Raw genomic sequence first — 21537 nt, 5'->3', positions numbered from 1 at the left:
TAAACATTTCCAATAATTTTCTACATTCAGTGGAAAAATCCCCGTCGTCAGAGGTCATTCTACTGACCCTGACCAACTGCCCCTTAACCAGGTTCTTTTTCTGAAAAAAAGGGTGACTACTCTTAAAATGTAAGTAGGAGTTGGAAAATGTTTCCTTGCGATAAATACAGGAAGAAAAACCATCAGCTTTTTTAACAATAAAAACATCCAAATAGGTAAGGTTGTCCAGGTTGTAAGTATGTGTAAAGTCCAAAATGTTTGTTGTGTTTTTAATATAATGCATAAACTCAGTGAATCTTTGGTGTGTATCTGTCCAGAAAATAACTATATCGTCCAAAAACCTTTTGTATAAGGACCAACAGCCAACAAAAGGACTGTTTAATATGTATAGTTGCTCCCATCTGGACAAAATTATATTTGCATAGGTGGGGGCACATTTAGCCCCACATAGCTACTCCCCTTTTCTGTTGGAAAAATTCTCCCTGGAAAAACATGAAATTATTGTTGAGAATAAGATCCATAAACATTAAACAATTCCTAAAATCATCCACTGAAAACGTTTTACTCTCTCTCATGCTGTCTTCCAACCACTGAAGCCCTATGTCATGAGGAATAGATCCAAACAGATCTACTACATCTAATGTAACAAAGGCCAAGTCTGGTGAATAAAGTTCAGATTTAACATACCTATGGAAATCCCATGAGTCTTTCAGAACTGTTAGACCATCGTGTGAAAGCTTTTTCAATTTATCGTCAACAAATTTAGCTAAAGAAGTTGTAACTGAACCTTCAGATGACACACTAAGCCTAAGTGGAGGGTCATTTGGGTCCTTATGGACCTTTAGTATTCCAAAGACCGAAGGAACGCTTGGTTGTAAATTTAATAAGAAGTTGTAAGTATCTTTACTAATAGAACCTTCCAAGAGTGAATCATAAAGTAGTAACTTGATTTTTGAATGTGCTAAATTGACCTCATTGATAGAAGCCCTTGAATATTTAATGGTATCATAAAGTAAATCCTTCATTTTGGATTCATACATAATAAAATCCATCAATACTGTGCCACCCCCTTTATCTGGATGCATTATTCTAACATTCTTGTTGTTCCTCAGTTCATTTAGTACTATTCTTTCGGTTGCAGACAAGTTGGAAAAAATCTTATGCTCGAATAATACTTTCCTGATTTCTCTTTCCAGAATTGTGTCCAGGTTTTTCAATTGTGGGTGTAATGGTGGGTTTACAATACTTTTTTTCTTTAAAGGACCTACTTGTCTTATTTCTGTGTTGTTTTCCTGAAATAATAAAGCAAAATTCATTTTCCTAAGAAATAGTTTTAGATCTACAATAGATCTAGGTAAGCTTGCTTTCCTAGTAGGAATAAATTTAAAACCTTTTGACAAGAGATCAAAATGTTCCTCTTTTAGTTCAGTACTACTATAATTAATGGTGCACTGCTACAGTCATCCCTCTCCACAAAGGAGGAGCGACTACAGACCCTGGGAACTATCGCCCCATTAGCCTGACGAGCCTGATATGCAAAGCTATGGAATGCATCATCATGGACCTAATAAACAAGGATAAAGGGAATTTCCAAACTCTGGATGCCACACAGTTTGGTTTTGTGAAGGGTAGATCATGCCTGCTCAACTTGGTCGACTTCGAGTCGGTCACCAGAGCTGTGGATGAAGGCAAGGTGTTTCATACAGCCTACCTTGATCTGGCCAAGGCTTTTGATACCATTCCCCACTCTGGAATCATAGAAAAACTCACTAAGCTAGGCATCAACCCCTATATCACAGGGTGGGAACCTACAGTGTGAAAGTAGCTGACTCCAAGTCAGATTGCCAACTAGTCACGAGTGAGTTCCACAGGGTTCGGTCCTCGGTCTTTTCCTGTTTGGTATCTACTTCTCTGAAGTCCAGGCCAACACAAAGGGACTCTGGCTGACAAAGTTCGCAGACAGTTGCAAGTTGGGAGCTATTATTAACTCCCCAAGTGATGTTGACATCCTACAGAATGGCCTCACTTAGACCAACAACTGGTGTCAGAACCATGGCCTTAAGCTCAATGCCAAAAAATGTCATCATCCCCTTTGGGGAAAAACCTGGTTCCCATGAATTACCACACTGATGGTAGTCCACTAAACAAGAAGGTGTTATAAGAGAGCTGGGAACACAGGTTGACAGCAACCTCTCTTTTGATCACCACATTCCCACTGTGGTCAGAAAGTCCTTCTGTGTGCCACATCTCATTACTAAGGGTTTTGCATCCAGGAATAAAGAGGTCATTGTCTCCCTCTACTCTTCCCTCATTAGACCAGTCATTGAGTACAATGCCCCATTTGGCATGTACCTCACTAGACACCTGCAACAAGTGGAGAGGCCACAAAAGTACCTCACAAAAAGGATCCTAAGCCTTAAAAACTTGTCTTATATGGACAGACTCAGAAAACTCCAACTATTCTATGTCTCATATCGCCTACTTAGAGGCGATGTCTGCTTGACTTACAAAGCCATGTCTGACCCAGCTCTGTTAGAAATGCTACATCTAAAGAAATCCCAATCCCTCGTCACCACATGCTCCAGAGATCTCAATCTCATTATCACAATTAACAGAACATGCTGGGGGGGGGGGGTTCATAACCCAGAGACTGCCCATACTATAGAATAGACTTCCCATACAGGTCAAGCAGAGCACTTCGCTGACCCTCTTCAAGAGAAATCTTGATGAGTGGATGGGAAACAGAAAATTCTCCCCGGGGGATAACTCCAGTGACTCTACTCGACAGAGGCACTGGGAACTAAGGTCGGGTGGCACTATGCCAGGGTAATCCTATGGCTAGGCTTGTAAAGGCCCCAGGGCCATTAGCCTAGTACATGCCTATGATGGGACCATAAAATCCAAGTGAATGTAATCATTGTGGTCTAGAAGCTGCACTATAACTATTTACAAAAAAACATGTAACTGTAATTTCCTTATGCTTGGTGCTTATGGCTTTCGGGAAAGAGGAGGAACCTATAGCAACAGTGGACACATGAAGCCACAACTTCTGCATAAGATCACTAATATTGCTTCATGTGCCCACTGTTGCTGATGGGCAGAATAGGAAGATAGTTGACTCCACTGCACTGGAATTGATCACAGGTAGAGAAAATGTCATTACAAAAGGCGTATGTGTAAATATTCCTTGTTATAGCATGTGATAGATATTCAGAGGGTTAGAAACTGAACAGGGACACCCTTCTCTAGGCCTCAGTGAAGAGGGTGAGGGTCCTGTAGAAAATAAAAGTTAGAGAAGGACATAGCTAGACTGAGTGAAAACCATGTGACTTAAATATGAGATGGGCTTGGAACCTCTTGAGGCAAAATGAAAGTGAAGTATAAAGGAGGGTAACATATTCTAAAATAAATCGGGGAGTAAAATTTTTTGCTATTATTATTTCAGATGAAAGTACTTAACATCTAACTACATTCGTTTCCTAGAGGACAGTACTGTCTTTCCTTGTGAATGAGAGGTGCAACACAGGGCCATCTTCCAGAATCCTGACATTGTGCACTTGTTAGTGGAATGGCATCCTTTCTCATTTTATGTTTTACATCACTTTCTTAACCTGGACAAAACAACCGTGAAATGCAGCTTATTTTGTTCTGCCTTGATTGCAGTGGATTTGTGTTTTGAGTGAGCTGCACAATGAAGCACAGTGATAGAGCATTATACATGACTGGATTTCTGAATTTCTCAGTCAGTAGATAAGTTGTCTTCAGAGACTTTACATTTAAAAATGTTAGTAGTATGTCCGTAAGTAATGCTGATAATTAGAAAGCATTTCTCTTTTCTTTTCTCTACAGGATTTAAAACTCCTGTTGGTTTCTTTGCAATTGCTGGGCTTCATGTCCTTCCCATCTGGCTTTATGGATATACGCATGGGGTCCTAAAAGATGCGCTATGTATGCCGCACCATTTTCAGTGGCTGGGAATACTGCTGCTTTGTGCAGGAAGGATTCTTTGTATGAGTGTAGAGGTAAGAAATACTGAACAGATGCGTCAATGTAGTTGTCTAGTCGCTTACGGCTGTATACCGAACCATATATTTACTTGAGTTCATTTTAATCACTGAACAGATATGCCCGTTTTCAGATGTGTTTTGGAGCATTACACTACTGTTGAAAAGAACAAATAATAGACACTTGAATTACACAAAGGGCTTAAGGAACAGCAGCAGTGCAGATGTTCCAGTATGAAAACCATTCTGACAGATAATGTGAAATTATTTACTCAAACTAGAAAGAACAGTAGGATATAAAATAAGTACAAGGTGCAAATGCAGTGCAAGAAAAGTTACTTTCCAAGTTTTAAGAACTATATGGAAGTAGCACTGAGTGACATGGTGTATAAATGGAATCATGGAGGGAAAGAAGTCAGACAGATAGAGATGAAATCTAAAGTGCTTAGAGGAAGGAAGAGGGAATGGAACAAAGAAGAAAAGTAATAGGAGTAAATAAGTAGCTGGAAGGAGATAAGCTGGCTTGAGAAGAAAAAGAATATGAAAATGTTTTCTGAGCAGCTGTTTTTGGGGAAGGAGGAAATGCATTTTAATTGGGGTGGCAGAAATGTTGAAAGAGCAAAGGGAATGATTTGATGCCAATATATTTTTTTAAAGCCAGTCGTGTGAGTAATAGGTTTGTATAAGATCTTAAGTTATAGGCAGAACTGAAGGAACTGGCAATGATGTTACACTGAGGACTGTCATTAGAGGGATCCTTAGCCATTTTTTCCACCAATCAGAATCTGGCAATTTTTTCAGCAAAATTCCATGGCGGGGGGTTGGAGGTTTAGTGATATGTTGTTGATTTCCGTTTTTGTCAAATGAGGTGACATCAAGGGTTTAACATTGCATTCCTGTTTTATTGACTCCCTTTTTGTTTGTTTAGTTTTTCGATAGGGCTAACTGTGTAGTAGTAGTAGAGTAGTTTTGTGGTAGTGGGTCATTTGTTTGGGGGTTGCGGTTTTGTTTTTATTTTTTGGGTGCTTTTTTTTCACTTTTTGCCTGATGCTGGTATGTGTGGTCACATAGTTGTGCAATTAAGGGTAAATATCCTTCATTTAGATCACTTTTGCAGTTTTCCAAACTGTTGGTGTTTTCTCACCAGAAAACCTGGAATACAAGCCAGAGTACCAATACCTTAACCTACCATAGAGCCATACTTCCAATGGATGACCTAAGCCTGTGGGTGTAAGGGTACATAAGCGGAAGTACAACAAATCTCGCCGTCATTCTGAATGCAGGTTCTGTACGTTTCGGTCCGTCTTACATTAGGTACTGTTTGCCTTCACTGGTTTAGATAAGTGCCCTGTTAGGGAACTTTCTTCTATTTTCTTGCTTGTATTGCTGTTTGGTACTTTGTTAAATGAGTGCTAGGAGGGTAAAGTGCGATTGTGGTCAAAAGATTCCTAACAAGGATCTCCACTTGCAATACCTTGTTTTGGTGCAGAGCACAGTTTTAAAAAAATGTATGATTTGCTAGTCCTTTGTATCCAAAGCCCTACAAATGCAACTTTCTTTCCTCAATATGTATTTGGAAATACAGTGCCTTATGAGGCTCACCCAGACTGAGATGGCAGACCTTTCCACTCCCAACATCCCACCCATACTGAAAAAGAAATTTAAGAGGCCTAGGCCTGACATTATGACTGCCTAGTCAGATGCACCATCTAAGGTCTTGGAACCTGAAGTAGGCTGTACAATTTCTCAGATGCCCACTACTGCAACCCTGCTGGAGGCCAGTATAGCAGCTGAAGTTAGCACATCCAAAACCACTGATGTTATCAATATCAGTGAGAAAGGGAAACCACATGTTATTTCCACTGGGTCTGAGGGTATACCTCAGATCTTGGTTAGAGAGGAGATACTAGGGTCACTTATTGAGGCATGTCAGCATTCAGAATCTCTGCATCTTGTGAAAGCAGATGTCACATCCAAAAAGAAAAAAAATGAAAACATTTCTTCCTCTGGGACATCCAAGGAAAAGAAATGCATGGATTTCTCCCAGGGTCTGTTCAAGACCATTATGGCACTCAACCTGCGTCTTTCACTTTGTCTGCTCCTATTTCTGCCACTCCACAGAAGAGGCAGCTCAAGTCTTCCTCTTCTGAGGATGAGGAAATGGAATTAGACTCTTATGAGCACTCCTTGGTCTACTCTTCTCAGATGCATTCGCTAGGCCAAGTGGCCTCTGACGATGAAGATTCTTTGTCCCCAGATGCCTCTGTTGAAGAGGCTTCATTTGGAGAGAGGATTTGTAAAGTGATGAAATACTTTAAATGGGATTCAAAACAGACTTCTGTTGTGCAAAAAAAGATGTAATCTGTTATGGGTAGATATTCCTGCTTTTGTTCTTCCTGTCATGGAGGCCTTTCTCAATGCATTTGCATCTACATCCACTGCTCCTGATTCTCAGCCACCTGCCCCCTGAGAGACCTGACAGATTTTTTTAAGGTGCCTGAGGATGCTTCCATCTTTTTTTTTTTCTTTTTTATGGCTACAACCAAACCTTCTAAACTCCTACCTGCTGCAAATGCCCTTCCCTCAGATAAAGACAGCAGAGCAATGGATAAACTGGGAAAGAAGGTGTTCATCTCTGCCACCTTAGCCTTCAGAGCTCTGAACTGTCAGAGTCAAATTACAATAATATTTGCTGTCTTATCTTGGGCAATTTAAACAAAAATATTTTTTTTTCAAACACCTTTATTGAATTATCACTTGTGACATAGGCAAATTTACATTCTTATAAAAGTAATCAAACTGTATTAACATAAACATGCTTCACATATATTGCTATATATCATGTAACCTAAGCACCCACGGTAGTGGTGCTGCGTTAGCGTTGTCGCCTCACAGCAGACGTCGTCCCGTTCGATTCTCAGCTAGAGTGTCTTCTGTGTGGAGGCATGCGTGAATGGGCGTGCCTTCATTGAAGGTTGTGCATCAGGGCTGGTAACTCGGCATGTAAAAATCCACTACCAAACATTAGCGGACCGGAGTTCTGCTGTGGTGACCCCTAACCAGGATAAGCCGAAAAACACAACATCATATAACCTAAGCAATATTACATAAGTTATTCAATTCCTCCCTTTTTTAAACAAGAAACATCCTTATTAAACCATCACTTACTACAGTGGTGGGACCAGCCAGTAGACCATAAGCCACATCTATGGTAGCTCAGGTCTCGCAAGTTGCCAAACATGACATCAAATGCAACGGTGAGGCAGTGGAAGTCTCCTCCAGAGCAACTGCTACAGGATCTGTTATTAGAAGGTATTCATGCCTATGCTCTCAATCCCTTCCTGAGGATATTAAAGCCAAACTTATTGATTCTCCATTCAATAGGGACCTGTTATTTGGCCCCGATGCCTCCTCTTTCTCACGATCAGATAAACTTACTTGCTGCCATCATCCAAACCTTGCTCGATCAAGGCAGTATAGAACTTGTGCCACAACAGTATGTGAGAAAAGGGTACTATTCAAGACTTTTCCCTGTTCCAAGAAAAGGAGACTGGAGACCTATAGTAGATCTGTCCACTTAACGCCTTGCTCGGGGTTCCATCTTTCAAGATGCTGTCATTCCAAACTCTTCTGCCTTTCATCTGTCCATAAGTTTTTCTGGTGTCCATGGACATAAAGGACACCAACCTCCACATCCAAAGCTATACTTTTTTCAAGAAAGTCCTGAAGTTTCCAATTTACTCATCATACTTTCAGTTTTCTGTTTTACCTTTTGGACTTTCTTTTGCCCTCATGGTCTTTACAGACTGTCTAGCCCCAGTCATTCATTGCCTTTGTAGGCTTCAGGGAATTTAATATTCCCTTACCTGGACGATTTGTTGATACAGATATTCTCTCCACAAAACCCTTTTGGTCCCTCTGTTTCCCACTGTCCCTACTTCAAAGTCTGTGTTCATGATCAACTTCAGTCCACTCTGGAACCAACCCAAGGCTTAGACTTCTTGGGCTGCAGATTGAACACCACAATCATGTATCTGATGGACACAAGCAGCCTTTAAATAATAAATCTCCCAACCCCCTGCTTACACTTATCAAGGGTATGAGAACTTGTCAGAGATTTGGGATGCATGGCTAGGCTTAAAAAGACCCTTGTAGTCATTAGCCTAGTAAACACCTATGAACCTTTGCAGGCTTTCCTGCCTCTGGACAAGATATATATCCTCTTCTGTTATTTCCAGTCTGGTTCTATCTGTTTTGACTTGCACTGCAAGATAGTTTCTCAGGGTCACAGAATTCATGGCTGCAACACCACCCATGATTCCCTTTGCTAGGCTCAATGTGAGAGAGATCCAGTGGTACCTGAAATCCATTTGGTTGCAATACTCCTATTCACTGAACAATCGGATTCTTCTTGTGCTCTGGTTAAAGAAAGAAATCGAATGATATCCGAGGTAAACCTCAACCCAGGCCCACCATTCAAACTGCAAATATCACAACAGGAATTTCCTTACAGATGTTTCAGATGATGCATAGGGGATATGGACAGGTTCTCTGAAAGTTCAGGGCCAAGGGCCATTCCGTCTGAAGTCAGAGCACATTAGTCGGAAGGAGATGCAGGCACTGATACAAGCTGTGCAGACCTTCTCACTCTCATGAACCCTTGGATTTTTACAGACAACTCCACAGCTATCTGGTACATAATCAAGCTGGGGGGGCAGATCTTGCCAGCTTTGGAAGCATGGAATCAGGCAACAAAAGCAAACCTGTCCTTTCAGGCCATTTACATTCCCCCTCAGGGCAATGTATTGGAATCTTTTCTAAGCAGATCAAGGGAAGACCCCCCACAGATAGATGTTGGGCAGGGAGGCCTTCCTAGACTTAGTACACGAGTGGGGTATTCCACAGATAGGCTTGTTTACCTCCATCCACGACAAACAGCTTTCTCTTTTCTGCTCCAGGGTTCCTTGTCCTTAAGCATGGAAATTGGATGCAATGTCTTTTCATTGGGGAAGATAGTTTCTGTATGCCTTTCCTTCTCCACTACCTGTTCTCTGAATGGTCTTACTAAAGATCCAGGGAGACAAGTCAAAGATTCTTTTAGTGACTTCCTTTTGGCCAAGGCAGCATTTGTTCCCCCTCCTGTACCGTCTAGCCAGGGGACATCACCACAATGTACCCCACAAAGTGGACTTGCTCACACAGCAGTAGGTCTCTCTTCTTCACCCCAACCTGTCATGTTGAATGATAGGTTTCTGATCCCTTTCAGATGCCAGTTTTCTGAGAACATGCTTCAGGTTCTCCAGGAGGCAGAGAAACCTACTACCAGGAAATTTTGCATAGCTAAATAGAAAAGATTTTCTGTTTGATGTCATGCTGAGAAGTTGGACCCTATGCAAACGGGTCCTCCCATTGTTCTGTCTTGCCTTGTCTCTGTGAGCTCTTAAAAGCTGATCTAGCATACTCCTTTGTCAAGGCACACTTTTCAGACATTTCTGCTTGCTTACTTCTCGACCTCCATCTGATGTGCAGAGTGAACACAAAACAGTTTCTGAAGGGTGTCCTACACCTTAAACATCCTAGGAAAGCTATTTCCCCTCCTTGGGATGACACTTTCTTTTATGGAAAAACTTACACTTACACCTTTTGAGCCTGCAGCATCTGCCTTTATCATGTTCTGTACCTTGAAAACCATACTGTTAGGTGCCCTTACCTCAGCTAGATGCGTCTGTGAGCTGCAGGCCCTGATGGCTTCCCCACCCTTTCTAATGACCATCCTGAGTCTGGACGAGTGACTTCTTCCTTGTGCAGGATGGAGTGGCTGAGGTTGCCCTGTCTCAGAGGAATTCAGGAGCAAGATGTAATGTGCCCACTTTTTGTGAGAAGTGCTCTTCAGTCAGCTTGCTTTGAGCTTGATCAGTGCTGTTATGATTGTCCTTGTGCTAGTTCCGGTTATTGAAACTGGACAATCCCAAAAAAGGTAGAGGCCTTCTTAGGTGACTGAGGAAGACCCTTAAACATCACATGGGTTTTGCATTTTTGGACCCACTTCCACCCCCCAGTGCCAGCAGCGTCAGCTAGGTTAACATCCCCCTTCTCAGTCTTTCTGCACTTCTGACTCCCATCCTGGAAATCCATGAGTGGTAGTTATTCAAGTTCAGTCAGACTTGCAGTGCCATCACAAAAGACTAATGGGTTCTAGATACAATCTTTCATCACATTCTGAATCTCATAGTTCCTCCTTCAGAAAAGATTTTGCTGGTGAATTAATCCAAACATTTTAAGTAAAGTTGTTGTGGCAGGCTCAGACACTACTACTGAAAGGTACCCTATCGATTGCCCCAAAGTTGGAGAAGGATTGAGAGCTTTACTCCAGTCTCTTCCTAGCATCAAAAGAAAAGGTATGATTTTTGTCTTAATCCGTACCAAGTTCAGCCAATATATTTGAAACATTCTTTTCCAGGTGGCCACTGTTGCAGAGGGTCAAGCATTTGTTCCTGCAGTGTTTCTGAACTATGCCATTGGAAATGATAGACTTCTTTTAGCATATCATTGTGAGGGGTTCACACAGGAAACTGCTCCAGTTTTCTGCAAGTGTGTGTCACTTTCAGTAAAAAGTGCTGCTCTTTGGGGTTTCCTCGGCACTCAGACTTCACCAAGGTGTTGGCTGTAGTCACCAAAGTTTTGTAGGAGAAGGATATTTTGCTGTTCCATTACTGGGAAAACTGGCTTCAGGTTTGATGGACTTCTCTAGGGACTACCCAAAAGCAGACTTTCTTTTGTTGGTCCCATGGATACAATTCCTATGGGTGACCATAAATTGGAGGAGGTATTTTTTTCTGATACCTGCTTAACAAAAATCCTTAACATGTTCCTTTGTTGGTTGATGTTCATCATGCATACAGCTGCAGTCATAACAGATTTGTTCTCCTGCCGTCAGGCGGGTCATCGGTCGGCCGAATTCCAAAGTCTAGGTCCGGCGTCAGTTGTCGTCGCTTCTTCCCTGATGTCAGTGCGACAGGGGTATAAAGGAACCAGCCGACGCCATTTTCTTCAGTCTTTCTTGCTGCGCGGTGCCCGAAGCAGAAGCAGTTCGCAAGTGCCGGTCGGCCAGCTCCTGAGATTACGAATATTTTTCAACCGAAGACTTCTAGAAAGCTAAGTACCCCATTGGGGAAACTTTTCTTGCCTCAGACCGATGTCAGACAAAGTTAATAATTGCATTTCATGTGGGAAGCAAATACTGCATAAGGATTTCCATTCCCCTCTGTATACCTTGCTTAGGCCCAGACCACGACGGCTCGGCCTGACGTTTTTGTGCTACATTCAACAGACGCACTATTAAGCGTCGGGCGGAGTTCGCCCAACACTATTTCGGCAAAAAGTTTAATTACAACATGTCGTCGGATACTCCGACTCTAATTTTGAGTAAACGACGTAAAGATAAGGACCGCCATACGAGGTCCGCGACTTCTACCGACACCACGCTAAAGCCGACTACATGTGCACCGGTTCTCAGCGAGGCGCCTACGCAGCCCCTGACTACTGATGACACTTCATTAGTGGTGTCTTCTGTGCCCGAGGTCGCAGGCTCTTCGGCCCACACTCCGACTACAGATACCGAAGTCACTCTTGGCGGGGAAACTCAGAGTTCAGACAGGCCTGCCACCTCTCAAGGTGTCTTCAGGCCTTCTTCTTTTTCCATTAAGGCTTACACTAAATCTAAAGCGGCCATGCATTCTAAAAGACAAGCTCCACATGGCCCCTCTCAAGGCCCCATGCCTAAAAAGCAGATGGTCAAAATTGCTGAGGATTTGATTACTCTAATCAGGGGTTCTTAGCCCCCCCCCCCCCCCCCGGACAAAAGGCCCAGAGTGGAGGAAGAATATCTTTCCTCGGACCAGGCCTCCATTACTTCAGAGCATTCTGAGGACCAGGAACATTCTTACTCCCCTTTCGAAGATTCTGATGCAGAGGAGTCCATTCCCTCTGTCCCCCCCCCCCCCCGAGGATTACTCTTTTGGGGAAACCTTGCATACCGTGAGGGAACACTTCCACTGGGAAGGCCAAGAGTACTCAGACTCCAAGAAAAGGCTCAGGGATTTCCTCTTGCTCCCTTGGCACAGGCCTCTGGCTATACCTCCTGTCTTAGACATCTTAGATGATGTGTATTCAGAGGCCAGCCTTAACCCAGATTCTTTACCTCCAGCTCCAGTCAAGCCTGACAGGTATTACCGGGTGCCTGATTCACACCAATTCCTATACAAAAGCCATGCGGCTGACCCAGAAACTATTTCACAGGGTCCCAAGGGAATTAAGGCCTCCACTGCCAAAAATCCATTACCTTCAGAGAGAGATTCCAGAGCTTTAGAAAGGTGGGGGGAAAGGTATACACCTCGGCCACTTTAACCATGAGGGCATTAAACTGTCAGTTCCATATGTTAAAGTACCAACAGTTTTTGTTATCTCAGTTGAAAAGCAAAATGTCACAACCTGAACAACCAGACTTGAAGGAGTTGCAGGATTTGTTGCACAGTGCAGAGCAAGTGGGTAAACATACCTTGCGATGTGGTTTTGATGCTTTAGAAGCCTCTTGTAGAGCTGCTGTTACAGGATCAGTCATACGTAGACATGCTTGGCTCAAAGAGCAAACCTTACCAGATCATGTCAAAGCTAAATTACTAGATGCACTGCTTCAAAAAGATGTATTGTTTGGTGTTAAAGCTGAGGAGGTATTAAAGAAAATGGAGGAAAAGGCAAAATCAATGCAAACAGTGAAAGATTTCCTACAGGTACAACCGCCACATTTCAGTAGAAATTGGCCTTCAAAAAATTGGTCCTTTCCAGCCACAGACAGACCTCAAAGAGGGTAGATACAGGCGCCCGAGAGGTAGAGGGCAATCTCAAGGATCATTTAGAGGCAGGCAATGGCAAACACCTACACCAAGAGGGGGTGAGGATAGTTCACAGCCATTCAGAAAGCAGACTCAATGACTTTCTCCTTTGCATGCCAAGCAAGGCTCAAATGGCAGCACCTTTAGGCGGAAAACTGGCATTATTTTCGTAAAATTGGCATATTGTCACAAAAGACAAATGGATCCTGGACATTATAGACAAAGGCTACAGATTCCACTTTCACACCCTTCCAAAAATGAGAGGCATGCCAAACCTGCCACACAATCAAAGGGCAGAGGCACAAAAACAAATTTCAGATCTCATGGACATGAAAGCTATTCAAGAGGTACCTGCACAAGAACAGGTTCAAGGTTTTTATTCCAGACTATTCCTGGTACCAAGGAAGGGCAAAGATTGGAGACCTATTTTGGACCTATCCATCCTAAACACATATTTACTCATACCAAAGTTCAAGATGCTCACATTACAGCAGCTTCTTCCCATGCTGGGCAAGGAGTCTTGGCTGGTGACATTGGACCTCAAGGAGGCATACCTGCATGTCCCAATCAGACAAGATTGCAGAAGATACCTCAGATTTCTTGCAGGTTCATCCCATTATCAATTCTCTGCATTGCCCTTTGGCTTATCTACTGCGCCCAGAGTGTTCACGAAATGCCTGGCATCAGTAATTGCCTTCTGCAGACTTCAAGGGATACAAATATACCCATATCTGGGCGACTGCCTGATCCAAGCGGACAGCAAACACACTCTTCTGAAACACCTGGCGTTTGTAATAATGTTGTTGAAATCTCTGGGATACACAGGCAACAAAAAGAAGTCAAGACTAATACCCTCTCAAACAATAATTTTCGTGGGTGCCAGCTTGGATACAAACACCCAGCTGGCCTACCTCACGCCAGAGAAACAAGGGCAATTAACTCAATACTTCAGAAAACTGGCAGCCTTCACCAGGCTGACTGCAAGGAAAATCCTGCAGGCTCTGGGATTCATGGCATCTTGCATCCTGCTAATCCCATGTGCAAAGCTGCATATGAGGAAACTTCAATGGTACCTAAAAAAACTTATGGTCTCAACACAGCCACAGTTTGGAAACAATCATACCACTGATTCCATGTCTTCAAAAGGAATTTCTGTGGTGGGCTCAAGCATGCCAAAGAAACATAGGTCTCCCATTCTGCAAGCCTCAAGCAAATCAAGTCATCACAACAGATGCCTCGGACTACGCCTGGGGGGCGCACATGACAGATCAGTGCATTCAGGGCAAATGGTCCCAAAAAGAAAAGCATGTACACATCAATCAAAAGGAAATGCTAGCAGTAATAAATGCTATTATGGCTTTCAAAGACCTACTGCATCCAGGGCAGCTGTTAATAGGAACAGACAACACCACAGTGATGTGGTACATAAACAAACAGGGAGGAACTCATTCATATCCCCTGTGCAGACTAGCCATGTCCCTTTGGAACACGGCTCTGGAATTGCAAATCCAACTTCAAGCACAATTCCTGCCAGGAAAGGAAAACACACTGGCAGACAACCTGAGCAGAAATATGACAGATCCACACGAATGGAAGTTGCATCCTCAAGTTTTTACAATGATAATTCAAGCATGGGGAAGGCCAGACATAGATCTCTTTGCCACCCGCAGAAATTACCAATTGACAAAATTCTGCTCAAGGACCTTTCATCCACAGGCCTGGAAAGTGGACGCACTCTCTTTCAGTTGGACAACAATGACGGTTTATGCCTTTCCACCTCTTCCACTGCTGGCCAAAGTTCTATTAAAAGCCAGAGCAGATAGACCAAAGATGATTCTCATTGCTCCAGACTGGCCAAGACAACACTGGTACCCACTCCTGAGGAGCCTGACGCATTCCCCACCATGGATCCTGCCTGTAATGCCTCTTCTACTGACTCAGCACAACTTCAAAACTCTTCATTGTCAGCTGAAAACACTCAATCTAGCCGCATGGAGAATTCCTTAAATTCACAGCAGACCCTACTCTCCAAGGAGGTGCAGGATGTCATTTTGGAGGCCAGAAGGCCTTCTACTAGAAAAGCCTACTCCGCAAAATGGAAACGGTTTTGTGTCTGGAATCAGAAAAAGGGTCAGAATCCTGGAATACTGAATTTACCTCAAATAGTACAGTACCTAGCAGAGCTGCTAAGCAGTGGACTTTCATTCTCCTCCATCAAAATCCATGTCTCAGCCATTTCTGCAGCGTACAACACTGATCCTCCGTTATTCTCTCACCCTCTCTTAAGACAGTTCCTCAGAGGGGCTAAGAATATAAAACCCCCAAGGAAGCAACCAGTACCGGCTTGGGACCTCAATTTCATTCTAGAAAAACTAACCCTGCCTCCTTTTGAGCCAGCTGCTTCAAAAGATCTGCAATATTTGTCATGGAAAACAGCCTTCCTTCTAGCTATCACCTCAGCATGCAGGGTTTCGGAACTACAAGCCCTCATGGCTGTGCAGCCTTTCATCATTTTCCATCAGGACAGAGTTTCCTTACGAACCAATCCTTCATTTATGCCAAAGGTAGTATCCAGGGTAGCCTTGAATCAGGCTATCCACTTACCTACGTTTTACCTAATCCACAAAACAAAGGGGAGAGGCTACTACATTCCTTGGACATTCACAGACAGCTCCGTTATTATTTGGACAGAACAAAGCCTTTCAGAAAATCAGAGCAACTCTTTGTGTCCTATGCTACAGGTGCTCAAGGGAAGCCTATTTCCAAACAGACAATCTCAAAATGGATAGCCCACTGCCTACGTTTTTGTTACTCTTTTCATGGTAAAACTGTACCTACAGGCATCAGATCTCACTCCACAAGGGCCACAGCTACCTCTGCTGCTTTCCTCAGGGGGATTCCTACCAAAGATATTTTGGAAGTAGCCACTTGGAGTTCTGTACATACTTTCTTCAAGCACTATCACCTACCATTATACTCCAAAACTAGAGCGGGCTTTGCCACTGCAGTCTTGCAGGGCATCCTGGCTCCACGTAGTTCAACTTAGTGCCTACCACCCCTTTATTAGCTTTGGGATGCTACCCATCTGTTATGACTGCAGCTGTATGCACGATGAGCATAGTACAGTTTTGTACCTACCATAAATGTAGATGTTCGAGTGCTAATACAGCTGCAGTCCAGGTTTCCCTCCCTCCTTCCCCTCTTGGGACAGGCCTTATGGCTAACACCTCCTCATACAACCTCATTGGGGTATTCTTTTATGGTGTATTTGCTTGCAACTACTGTTTTTTGATTATATTGCATTTGCTTTACTACATAAATTTATGTTTTGCTTTCCTTCTGGGGGCACCTGACATCTGGGGCAAGAAAAACTGAAGAAAATGGCGTCTGCTGGTTCCTTTATACCCCTGTCGCACTGACGTCAGGGAAGAAGCGACGACAACCGACGCCGGACCTAGACTTTGGAATTCGGCCAACCGAGGACCCGCCTGACGGCAGGAGAACCCATCTGTTATGATTGCAGCTGTATTAGCACTCGAACATCTACATTTATGGTAGGTACAAAACTGTACTTTCCTACCCTTGGCGAGGCTTCAGGGGGCCATTCTATTAGTCTCTTGGGTAAGGGCACAGTAAAGTATCCATGTTCAGAGTCTGCTGCATATTCTGGGATTGATGACAGTTAGTAGCGTGAGGATTCTACGCCAGCTATTTGGAGACTGAACCATTACTCCTGGCTTGGAAGGCATTAGGGAAACAGCTTCTTCTGGGACCTCTACTCATCCTATTAGACAGCCAGTCCACTATATGCTATCTAAACAAGCAAGGGGGCACAAGACCATACCTCTTCTGCAGAAAAATGTTAATCTGCCACTAGGATGTGGACAATAGCATTATTCTTTTAGCAGTGCATATAAATGGGGAGATGACCAAGCTGAAGGTTACTGTGAGCTAAGTCTCCGGTCCTGTCTTGAAGCTTTAAAGAGACTGTGTATGGTCATGGGCTTTTAAAATCCAGATGCTGTGGATATCAATGTCTAGATCACTGCACTCCTCCTCTTCCACTCAGTTCAGCAGGACAAAGGGAAGATAACAGTAGGACTGTTCTCTCTTTTGCATCCAAATAATTTCCTTCACACATTCCCATCATTGTCACTGATTCTCCATAATGCAGCAAAGCATTGTGGTTGGTTGAGAATGTCATGTTTACAGGTTGCAAGGTTTTCTTTGCTGTAGAAAACATTCCAGTTCTAATAAAGACTGCCCAGTATACGTGGGAGAACATTCTCCTCAACCTTAGGACCTAGCTAATGATGTAGACCCCCCTTGTTTTGGTAAATTTACCTGTTAGGGTCTTGGAGATAATTTAAGATGTCTAGAAGCTATCTCCATGATAGGTGTCTGCCCATAGCCGGCCTTAGGCATAGGCCAACTAGGCGGATGCCTAGGGCGCTGATCTAGCTGGGGCGCTTTTTCAGTGTTTGTTTGGTGTAGGTAGATCAGGATGGGGGCACCGGGTGGTGTGGTGAGGGGCAATGTGGAGCCCTTTTGCCTAGGGCACTAGTTGACCTAAGGCTGCTCCTGCGTCTGCCTTCAGGTGGATATTGTTCTCAGGTTGAATGGAGCAGTGCTTTGTATCAACCCAGTCAATCAATCTGCAGGTGACTGCAGACAGTCATATGAAATGGGCCTTGGTTATTTCTTTGTTAGGCTTTGTGTAAGCTATTTCGTATATCACAACCTTGCAGATAGTAGGACTGTGGCCCAACACTAGCTGATCAAATGGTTCCCTAAAGAAGTGTTGTATCAATATCTTCCATTAAAGAACAATCCAGTCCATGGAACTTCAACTTAATGCTATTCAGGCTTGTCTGTCCCCTGTTAGCTTAACAGTATTGAAGTTAGTTCCATAGAAAATATTTTTTATCACCTGTACATGGCATGTCTTGGAGCTTCAAGCCCTTGTACAAGGAACCATATCTGATCTTTCACAAAGATAGGGTATCTGACAGAATGAATCCTCACCTCCTCTTGAAGGAGGTTTTGGAGTTTTCTTTGAACCACTCCCTCAGTCTCCTGGTTGTCTTGGCAATAACAGAAACTGAAGGAGAAAGAGCCCTTCACACCCTGATTTGCAGTGCAGCTCATGTTATAGTCAAAATGTCAAATTGAAAAGGCTGCACGGTAAAAAAATAAACAAATAAATAACAACAGTGAGCACAGCATTGCCAGGCAGCATGTAAATAAATCTTTGTTTCTTCTGCATTGCTATAAAGTTCAATGCAGAATATTACAACTCCACTATGATACTGCTATATTAAAGATCCAGAAAGTCAAAGTAGTACAGATTTGGGTGTAGTGTTTAGTGGTCTGGAACATTGTTAAATTTTTAACATGTTCTGTCTCATAAAATGCAAAGCAGCATGTCACAGACAAATCAAATGTACTATGGTAATAAATTATGCTTTTTGGAATTATTTAAAATACTACGCATTATTTTTTCCTTTCTATGAAGTGCAAAAGAATGTCACAACTCCATACCTAGTAAGAAAAAAATAGTTTGAATATTTCAGAATAATGCTAATTATAAAACATTATGTTGTTAAAAGCTCTATCTGTTAAAATGGAAAAGCAGAATGCAGCATAAATACTCGAGTACCAAATGTTGCTTTCTGAAATTAATCTAAAATGCAGACAGATTTACTTAGACACACACAATGAGAGATACAAAAAACACACACCCGCATACCTGTCATCAGATGCACATATTATTTGGCTAAAGCCTACACTGCACTGGTGGCTTAGAGGTAGATGACACAAGTTTGAACAGCAGGTCAAGTGCTTGACGATGGAGGCATGGATAATGTGTGCCTGCCAGTCTTCTGGAGAGAGGGAGCATACTCCAGGGCATACATGTGCTGGTTGCTTTTTCCCTGGTGGAGACTACACAATTGTCTTCTGTGGGTGGCCAGGGCAGTCTGCTTCCATCGGCCCTTTGTGGCATGGGGGAATATTGCAGCACTGATGCTCCATATCACACCCATGGGCTGTCATGAGGACTTGAGTGCAAGGAGGTGGAGCAAAACAAATCTTGAATCTTCCTGATGTCTGCCTACATGATGACCACTCTCAGCTGACCCTTGCCTCAGTGTTGGGAGAACAAATGGGCAAGTTAGTATGGAGGGGGATGATTATTGGCAAGCAGTAGGTGCAAGGACAGACAGAAGAAACATATTCACTGGCTACAATTTCAGTATGTGAAATATTCCAATATAAATTAAGAGAGAAAGTAACTATTATTTTAAAAATCAAAATATTCTTTAAAATAATAAAGCAACACAAATAAAAAAACTCAAAATAAGAAAGGCCATTTTATAAGTGTATTAATGTTGTCCAAGGTAGACATTGTATGAAAGCAATGGACCTTCCAGGAGTGGGAAGGATCTCTGCCTAGCATCAGGCCTTATAACACACCCTTGACTTGTCTATTTCCCTATAATGTCATTATATTTGCATGTACCTTTCTGCAAATCTGGCATAGTCATGTTCATCATTCCTACTTCTGCAGTAGCTGCTCAGCTATATGGGTTATTTCCTTGCCCTGGAAACAACAACTGACCAACTTCACAAAGCTCTAGCTCCCCACAGTTATCACCTCCTTTACTCTGACTGCTGATTGGCCAGCCCCAAGGAGGGAAATCATCAGTAAGAGTGGTCAGCCCCAAGGAGGGAAATCATCAGTAAGAGTGACGATTTCTCCAGTACTTTCTTGCTGCCTCAAGGAGAAGCGGCTTCAGGAGAGCAGCAATTAGCTAAGCTTCCTGTCTGGCAGGTAATTTCCCTTTGGAGAACCCTTCCACACAGAAGTTATTGCCCTTTGAAGAAAATATTATTTAGTTTTATTTTATTACTGTGGCCAACATGCAATAAAAAGAAAAAACAACAAAGGCCAGTAAACCAGATTTATTGTAAATACAAACACTAGCGCCTCGGCTCAAAAAAGCCTTCAAGGAACCGAGGATAGAGTGTTTGTATTCACAATAAATCTGGTTTTTACTGGCCTTTGTTGTTTTTTTATTTAATTTCATGTTATGTCTAAAAGTGGTATTTCCACTTTAAAATTTTACTTTTTATGAATATTGGATGTTTCCTGTGAGGGACTGCTATTTTTAGCTGCTATTGTTATTTTCATGAAAAAATATGTACTACTTGTGTACACTTTCATTTTGTAATTACAAATTTTAGTTTGGGTGGGCATGGCTGTGTTAGGGTTGCCAACTTTCTTTGTCAAAAATTCTGGACACCTACATGAAAGCAAAATGGGTATAATTTTGATATCCGCCCTCACACAGCCATTCCAGTGTCCTATTACTTGGTTATTTCTCCATTTCTCTCCAGTTGCCATAAACACTGCTCAAAACTATGTGTGCATACTGTCTTCTGCTTTACTTCTACAATGATTACAAATATTTGGATTTAATTTAAAACTTTTATTTCAAATTTTATAGCACAAACACTGCAATACAGTCTCACAATGAAAACAGACTTAGCATTAAAACCTCTCTGCCTTTTGCTTTTGAAACTCACATTCACTAAAACATCACCGAAATCCACGTTCAAAGAAAATGCATCGGGCCAGTGTCAGATTAAGTTCACCTTTGGGCTGTTTTCAAATCACAGGCCCCTTGCATACATTTTTAGGACCATGCAAAAATTATTTTTATTCACCTTCCTGACTGTATTAAATTATAATATACAATAATTAAATTATATCTCTTGTATAATACAGTATAACTTGTTAAAGCATGTTTTAAATGTATAGTTTTGAACATTTTTCCAGTAAGTAATGAAACAAAACATATGAACCAATGACAAAACTGCCCAATTCAGAACATTTCAAAGGCCATTCAAACTTGTCATTACAGTCCACTAATATCAGTCAATATGCACAATCTCTGCAGAAGTAAAAGTCAAATGAATAATTTCATATTAAAAAGATCTGTAATTAATGAAATGGTTGCTGCTAGCAAACACCTTTATATTTCAGTGTTTCATGAAGGAAAAGACTATGCTATGCCTTGAAAGATGTGATTTTTGTTTTGCTGTACTTTAATTGCGTTAAGTGCTGCATGCATAAACCGCATTTTCTAGGTGTCATTTTCTTGTAGCTTTTCTATGTAATACTGTACTCCAGAAAGTCTGAAATCATTATTAATGTGTTCATATTTTGTTTGCTATGTTCCTGAGATTTCACAGGAAAAGGACCATAACTGTTCCAGTGAGGAGGACCACTTGTGTGTGTGTGTGGTACTGGGGATACCAGAAGCTATTGGTTTGTGTTTCAGTCATAGGTCTCACCGTCTCAACCACTTATCTCCAGAATCAGGGACAAATCATGAAATAATCAGGGAACCATAAAAGTGTTAGTACTATTAACTTTGGTAACAACAGAATCAGAGAATGTGGGTTAATAAGAATTGTCTGAAGTAAAAAAAAGTCTATATCTTTAATTATTGTCATTATTTATTAAATATATCCACCGCCTTTTCTCCCACAATCACCAGTTTTAAAGATGGACAGAGCACCATTTTGAGCCAGAAAAATGCAGTTAAAAGGTATAGTATCAGTGGTAAATAAACTAT

The 21537-nt window shown here is 42.2% G+C and overlaps 1 protein-coding gene across 2 annotated transcripts in view; it reads left to right on the top strand.

Annotated features, from left to right (window-relative positions):
* LOC122787704 overlaps positions 1–21537 on the top strand; it is a 507928-nt gene that overhangs the window by 402345 nt on the left and 84046 nt on the right. For both annotated transcript variants that reach the window (XM_044054557.1, XM_044054558.1), the window contains one exon: positions 3850–4022. In XM_044054557.1, the coding sequence (XP_043910492.1) occupies positions 3850–4022 (173 nt within the window). The remainder of the gene's footprint in view (positions 1–3849; positions 4023–21537) is intronic.

The sequence above is a fragment of the Protopterus annectens genome, chromosome 13.part0, assembly GCF_019279795.1.
Source record: "Protopterus annectens isolate FY-2018-M chromosome 13.part0, PAN1.0, whole genome shotgun sequence".
NCBI lineage: Eukaryota > Metazoa > Chordata > Ceratodontiformes > Protopteridae > Protopterus > Protopterus annectens.
This window is presented reverse-complemented; position numbering and strand designations above follow the sequence as displayed.